General features: G+C 39.1%; 1 protein-coding gene across 1 annotated transcript in view; it reads left to right on the top strand.

Annotated features, from left to right (window-relative positions):
- The window catches only part of EBF4 (EBF transcription factor 4), a 59,392-nt gene that overhangs the window by 13,516 nt on the left and 37,731 nt on the right, over window positions 1-8,145 (top strand). The window contains exon 6 of the mRNA XM_019645676.1: window positions 75-143. Within this exon, the coding sequence (XP_019501221.1) occupies window positions 75-143 (69 nt within the window). The remainder of the gene's footprint in view (window positions 1-74; window positions 144-8,145) is intronic.

Here is an 8,145-nt window from a genome sequence, read left to right as displayed (position 1 = left end):
ACACACACACACACACACACACAGAGTAGTTTCCCTGTCCTTTATTCCCTTCCTCCTCCTCATCTTTCCATCAGCCGATGCTGTGACCGGAAGAGCTGTGGTAACCGGAATGAGACGCCCTCAGACCCCGTCATTATTGACAGGTACAGGCTGGGGGAGGGGACCTGGGAGCTGTCAGGTCTGGGCAGGCTGGGTTCAGTCACAGAACACTGCGGTGGCTCCAGCAGAGGGAGAAACTGTCAGGTACTAGGGAGCCACCAGCCATGACCCCCTGAAAGAAACCTTGGCAAACTTTCTGGGGCTGGGCTTAGGAGCAGTGTTTTCTGACAGAAGGAGCCCAGGAAGAGCAGAGGATGGGGATGGGGATGAGGGGCGAGAAGTGAACCAGCCCCAGAGAGAGGCTGGAAGGGTGGGGAGACCGGCATGGGCGGCACTGGGAAAGCTGGATTCTAGCCCAGATGCCACCTCTGTACTGTTTGACTTGACTTCTCTGAATGTCTGTTTCCTTCGTATGAAAACTGGGGAGATACTTGACAGGTTTCAGTCATACGGTTGTCAAGGTGATACGTGTGAAAATTCATTCTCCTACCATGATTTATGATTTTTAAAGCTTATTTTATTTTTTTAGTAGGAAATGCATATATAAGGTACAAAATTCAAAAGGTTCAAAAGAGTAACTAATAAAAAGTAAGTCAGCCCCCACCACTATGTATAGCATACTACATACACTCTTTTGTACTTACATTTCTTTAAAATTCATCATATATATATAAAACAAATCATTCGTATTGGAACATAAACCCTGCCTTGCTCTTCTTCTAATAGGTAAAACATTCACAAGGTGCAAAAATTCAAGAAGTTTAAAAGGGTTTGCAGCATCTCCCACCTCTGCCTCTGACCCATCCATTGCCTTCCAAATAGGCAATCATTCTTAGCAGTTTCTTGGGTATCCTTCCTGAGATAATCTGTGCATATATAAGAGAATACAGATACATATTATTTTTGCATTTTCCCATTTATTTTTATAAAAATGGTGGCAACCTTCTCTCTCACATATATGTATATATGTATATATAGAATATGTGTATATATATGATTATATATATATATATATCATACATATATATGAACTTATATCAAGACACAAGAAGTCTCCTTATTATTATTATTTTTTTGCTACTGCAAAATATTCCATTGTATGGATGGACCATAATTTCTTTAAATAGTCTCTATTGCTGGACATTTTAGCTGTTGTCACTCTTTTTTCAGGGATAAAATATGCTACAGTACATTATTTTGTCCATGTGTCATTTTGTACATGTATGAATTTATATGAAAGATATTACTAGAAGTAGATTGTTGGGTCAAAAGATACGTGCATTTGTAATTTTGATAATTATTGCCAATTTATCCTGTGTAGAGATTATACCAATTGACATTCATACCAGCAATTCTGAGAATGCCTGTTCCCCATACTCCGGCCAATTAAGTATGTTGTTTATTCATTCAACAAATAACTTTTAAACATCCACTCTATGCCAGGTCTCTTCTGTATGCTATGGATTAAGCAGTGACCAAATACACAAAAAGCCTTGTGTTCATGGGCTAACAATCTAGTAGAGGAGATAAACATAAACTCACTGAATGAATAAAATATATAGCATGTTAGATGGTGATAACGGCTAAGGACAAAAAGAAAGCCATCAGGACAGGTCAGAGAGTGCCCAGGAAGGGAGTATTGCAATTTTAGAATATGTTAGGAAGGCCTCACTGAAAAGATGACATGTGAGCTAAGACCTAAAGGAAGTAAGGGATGTATGAACCAGGGGGGGGGATGTTCTTGGCTGGAGTGTAGCTGGTGTGTTTAAGAAACAGCAAGAAGGCTCAGGTGACTGGATCGAGAGGGGCAGTGGGAGGAGGTGATGTCGGAGAGCTAATGGGTAGCACAGAAGGAAGGCAAGATCATTCAGAGCCTTGAACGCTGCAAGGGCCATGATTGTAGGCCATTGTAAGAACTTTGGCTCCTCTTCTGAATAATGTGGAAGCCACTGGGGATGCTGAGAAGAATGATATGACCTGATTTCTATTTCAGCAAGTTCACACTAGCTCCTGTGGTGACGATGACCTGTAGGAGGCAAGGGTGGAAGCAGGGAGATGAGTTAGGAAGCCATTGCAGTTACCCAGGTGAGAGATGATGGAGGCCAAGACCAGGGGTGTTATAACAAGAGGTTATAAGGAGTGGTTGGATTCTGGATATATTTCACAGGCAGAACTGACAGGATTTGTTATGGAAGGAGAAACAAAGTAACAGAGAGAACTCAACTGCCTTGCCAAGGTTTCTGTCTGTGAGCAACTCAGAAAGAACTTCTACTTACTGAGAAGGGCAAGATTTCAGGAGGAGCAGGTTGGGGAGGAGGAAGTTCAGGAATTCAGTTTTGGACACATTATAGTTAAGATGCTTACTTAACATCCAGGTGCGGATGTTGAAAAAACAGCTGAAAACATGAGTATGGCTCTCAAGGGAAAGGTCCAGGCTGCAGATAGAAATTTTTTTTTTTTAAGATTTTATTGGGGAGTTGAGGGGAGGGGAACAGACAAGTTGCTGTCCTTTTGTTCTTCAGTCTAGTTGTGGAGGACGTCGCTTCACTGGCCCCATGTTGGTATTATCATTGCACTCTTCCTGGGTGAGGTAAACGGTCACTGGTCATTGGTTGGCCACTCACAGTGGCTCCCGGCAGCTCACCAGCTGCCGGACACTCACGCAGCTCACGGCAGTCCACTGCAGCCCTGCTGTAGCCTTCACCGTCACCGGTGACTCACGGCAGCCCAGCTCCAGGTCGAGCTGTTGTTCATCATCTTAGCTGTAGAGGGCGCAGCATCACTGGCCCTCAATGTGGTGGGATCCGAACTGCAGCCCTGCTGCTCAGAGCTGGTGCTCCCAAGCGAGCTCTTAACCAGCTGAGCCACTCAGCCGGCCCTGCAGATAGAAATTTGAATGAATGAAATCATTGAGGGAATGAATGTTGATAGAAAATAGAAGTTCAAGAACTGAATCTTGGGGTGTCCAGTGTTTGGAGGTCATGGAGATGTGGAACCAGCAAAGAAGAATGAGAAGGAGCAGGCAGAGGGAAATCAGGGGAGTGGAGTGTCTTGGAGGCCTAGATAAGAAAATATTCCAAAAAGGAAGCAATAGTCAACTGCATCAGATGCTGCTTGTGGGTATGATAAAAAGAGACTAAGAATTGACCATTGAACTTAGCAATGTGGGGGACACTGGTGACCTCAACAAGAGCTATTCAGTGGAGTGGAGAGGCAGGAGCCTGACGAGGGTAAGTCTAAGAGAGAATGGGAGAAGAGAGATTATAGACAATGACTAGAGAAATTCTTTTGAATTTTGCTCTATAAGGATCAAAGAAATGGGGTGGTGGCTGGACCACAGTGTTAAGGCCAAGAAAAAAAAAGATCTAGCTTGTTCACATGCTGGTGTGAAAAACCCGATAGGAAAGGGGGAAATGGTGATGCACGAGATAGAAGAGAGAATTGCTAAAGCCATGTCCTTTAGTTGACAAAGTGTATGGGATCGCATTCACAGGACTGATTTTTAGCTGGGAACATAGACAGTTATCCATGGAAACAGCAGGGAAGACAGAACCTGGGCACAAAAATGGGTAAAAGGGTACATCCAATGTGGGAGCTTGCAGACATTCTCTTCAGATTGCTTTGTTTTCTCAATGAAATAGGAAACAGGGTCAAGAGTTGAGGATGAGGATGGAAAGGGAGACACTAGGGCATGAAATAGTCGTGCCAGAGAAGTGAATGGAACATGGAAATGTCTTGTGATTGCCATGCAGTACTAAGGGGCCCCCTGAGGTTTGTGGTCATAATTTAAAGTGAGAGTTTTCTCCAGCCATGCAGAGCTGCACAAATGCAGGTATAGAACAGGTGAGAGATGGCTTATGACCAGAGTTAGGGGCTAGGTGAGTACAATGAAACATGAGAGGGCCAGAGAGTGTAAGCATATGCAAGGGGTGTTTACAAAAATGGAACGGGATTTAAGTTGGGTGAGGAGAGGAATGCAGCGGAGGGAAGAGAAGGCAGGATGGATGGAACATAGGTCCTGAGGGGGCCAAAGAGTTATTGGAGTTGAGGTACTAATAAGGAGTTGAGCTGGAGGTTAGAGAGTGGGTTGCCTATAGGTAGAATTATTTGGGAATTGCATTTATTGGTAATTTGCGACCAAGGGTGGGTGAAGACAGGACATTGCAAGAGAGAGATGCTCAAGGAATGGAGAAGAGAATGTGTTGGAAGAATTATCTATCTATATCGATATTGAAATCACCAAGAATTATGACAGGACCAATGTTCAAGAGTATATATAGTGACCCAGGACTAAAATCTTCAAGGAATGAAGGCAAGTGATCTCAGGGTTGAGAAAGGACTGCAACAAGCAGTGGTTACCATATTTTCTTTTCATCTTTCTCCATCGTCTAAGTCAACTGTGATATCCCAGTGAATTCCATGTCTCTTACTCTGAGGTTTAGCACACATTCATGTATTTAAAATCTGTTTGTTTTTCCTTTTCTGTGAACCGTCTGTTCATATCCTTTGCTTATTTTTCTATAAAGGATTGGCTTTTGTTACTGGTTTGTAGGAGTACATATATATTAAGGCAATTAGCCCTTTGTCATGAGTTGCACATATTTTTTTTTCTAGTTGGTTGTTGCCTTTTAACTTTTTACATTTTGAAATTTACCCAATTTCTCAATCTTTTAAGTACTTTGGATTTTTATCATATTTAGAAAGGCCTTCATCATGGCAAGATAATATTTTTAAAATTTATCCTATGATTTCGTCTAGTACTTTTATGGTTTCATTGTTCACACTTAAATTTTTGATCCATTTGAAAAAAAATTAAGTTATTATGTCCTAGATGATACATAGAAAAGAAAAATATAACAAAATAAAAATTGGGAAGCATAATAATGCACACCTGTGAACCTACCAACAAACTTAAAATTAGAACCTTTAAAATACCATTGACGCCACCACCATGGTCCTTCCCCGTCTCATATCACTACCTACACCTCTCCTCAAGGTAGTAAGTAAATTGAGTTTTGTGTTTATCATGACCTTGCTCTTAAAAAGTAAATTGTCACAGATTGTATAATATTAAACAACAGGTTTTTTAGTTGTGCTTGCGTTTAGCTTTATAAAAATGAGGTCATTGTTATATGTAGTGGTCTTCTAAAATGTTCTCTTTAAATTCAGCATTATAGTTCTAAGATTTTTTTCTATGTTGCTATATTTAGTTGTAGTTTGTTGTATTTCATTTTTGCTATGATAGGCAAAGCCGCTATGAACATTCTTGTTCTCTCTCCTAATTTGAACAGGTACAAGAGTTTGTTTAGGATATAAATCGGGAACTGAAAATGGGTGTCCTTTATTTATTTTTCTTGCCTGATTGTACTGGCTAGACCTTCCAGTACACTGTTGAATAATAGTGGTAAGAATGGACATCTGTCTTGTTTCTGACCTTACTGATGGAAAGTACTGTCTTTCACCATTACGTATGTATGTGTGTATGTACAAGGTCTGACAATTAAGTTCGTGAACTTGTTGCACCGATGTTGCTAACCTTTTTTTGATATCAAAGGAATTATTCATTATGAATTTGTACCAACTGGACAAACTGTTAACCAAGTTTACTATTTGGAAGTGCTGAAAAGCCTGCGTGAAAAAGTTAGACGACCTGAAGTTTTCGCCAACTATTCATGGCTCTTGCATCACGACAATGCCCCAACTCACACAGCACTGCCTATGAGGGAGTTTCTAGCCAGTAAACAAATAGCTGCATTGGAACACCGTCCCTACTCACCTGATCTGGCCCCCAATGACTTCTTTCTTTACCCGAAGATAAAGGAAATATTGAAAGGAAGACATTTTGATGATATTCAGGACATCAAGGGTAATACGATGACAGCTCTGATGGCCATTCTAGAAAAAGAGTTCCAAAATTGCTTTGAAGGGTGGACTAGGCGCTGCTGTCGGTGCATAGCTTCCCAAGGAGAGTACTGCAAATGTGACCTTAGTGATATTCAGCAATGAGGTTTGTAGCACTTTTTCTAGGATGAGTTTACGAACTTAATTGTCCGACCTTGTATGTTTGTGTGTGTGTATGTAGCTATATGTTTTTTATAGGTGCCTTTTATCAGGTTGAGGAAATTCCCTACTATTTTTAGTTTCTGAGAGTTTTTATCAGGAATGGATGTTAGATTTGTCAAATGCTTTCTCTGTATCTATTCAGATGATTATAGATTTTTTTAGTTTAATATGATGAATTTACATCAATTGCTTTTCCAATTTTAAACCAACCCTACATTTCCCAGATAAACCTCACTTGGACATGGCGTATTATCTTTTTAATAAGGGCCCACCTGAGGTTTGTGGTCAAAAGTTTTAAATGAGGACTTTTCTCCAGCCATGCAGAGCTGCACAAATGTGGGATTTGATTTAATAAAATTTTGTTTAGAATTTTTGCATCGATGTTCATGATGGATATTTGTCTGGTTTTGGTATCACATATGATATGCTGGCCTCATAGAATGAGTTAGGAGGTGTTTCCTCCTCTTCAGTTTTTTGGAAGAGTATGTGTAGAATTGGTATTATTTCTTCCTTAAGCTCTACTAGAATGAGCTTCGGTAATTTGTATTTTTCAGGGAATTTGTCCATTTCTTGTAAGTTGCTGGATTTGTTGGCATAAAGTTGTCCATAATATTCCTTATCCATTTAATATCTCTAGAATCTGTAGCAATGTCATTACTTTCATTTCTGATATTGATAAATTGTGTCTTCTCTCTTTTTTTCCTGAGGAGTATGACTACAGGTTTATCCATTTATTGATCTTCTAAAAGAACCAGCATTTGGTTTCACTGATTTTCTGTATTGTTTTTCTGTTTTCTGTTTTTATATTTATTAGTTCCTTTCTTCTGCTTACTTTGGGTTTAATTTCCTCTTCCTTTTCTGGTATCCTAGAGTGGCAGCTGAGGTCTTCGATTGAAGGCCTTTCTTTTTTGTTTAAAATAGGCTTTTAGAGCTATACATTTCTCCCTAAGTACTGCTTTAGGGGCATATCATGAATTCTGATATGTTGTGTTTTCATTTTCATTCAGTTAAAAATACTTTCTAATTTCCCTTTTGAGTGGTGTTTTGTTTGTTTGTTTGTTTGTTTGTTTGTTTGTTTGTTTGTTTGTTTGTTTTTACCTCTGTGTTATTTAGTTTCCAAAAATTTGGTGATTCTTCTAGAATCTTTCCATTGTTGATTTCTAATTTAATTCTATTATTGTCAGAGACCATATACTTCGCACATCTTAAATTCTTTTGCATTTATTTACACTTGTTTTATCGACCAGAAAATGGCCTACCTGATAAATGTTTTGTGTGCGCTTGGGAAGAATGTGTATTCTATGTTGGTGGGTGAAATATTCTATAAATATCAAACAGGTCAAGTTAGTTGATAGTGTTGTTTGAGTACAGTATATCCTGGCTGATTTTCTGCCTATTTATTCTGTTATTGAGAGATGGGTATTAAAATCACCAATAATTATTTTGCATTTGTCTATTTCTCCTTGCAGTGCTATCAGTTTTGCTTCATATAACTTGAAAATCTGTTATTAGGAGCATATATGTTTAGGATTATTATGTCCTCTTGTTTAATTGACTTCCGTATCATGAATCCATGAAATCTACTTTGATAATAATACAACCACTCTAGCTTTCTTTTGACTACTATTAGCATGATAAATCTTTCTCCATCCTTTTACTGTTAACCTATTTATGCCTTTCTATTAAAAATGCATTTCTTGATCAGAGAACAAACTGATGGTTGCTAGATAGGAGGGGTTTTGGGGGGCTGGGTGAGGAAGGTGAAGGGAATAGGAAGTACAAATTGGTAGTCACAAAGTAATTACAGGGATGTGAAGTACGGTATACGGAATATAGTCAATAATATTGTAAAAACTATGTAGTGTCAGATGGGCACTAGACTTAATGGGGGGGGTCATTTAATAAATTATATAAATGCCTAACCACTATGCTGTATACCTGAAACTGAAACTAATATAAAATAATATTGAATGTCAACTATAA

Source organism: Hipposideros armiger, unplaced genomic scaffold, assembly GCF_001890085.2.
Source record: "Hipposideros armiger isolate ML-2016 unplaced genomic scaffold, ASM189008v1 scaffold_94, whole genome shotgun sequence".
Taxonomy (NCBI): Eukaryota; Metazoa; Chordata; class Mammalia; order Chiroptera; family Hipposideridae; genus Hipposideros; species Hipposideros armiger.
Note: the sequence above shows the minus strand (reverse complement) of the source record. Positions and strands in the feature narration are given on the sequence as shown.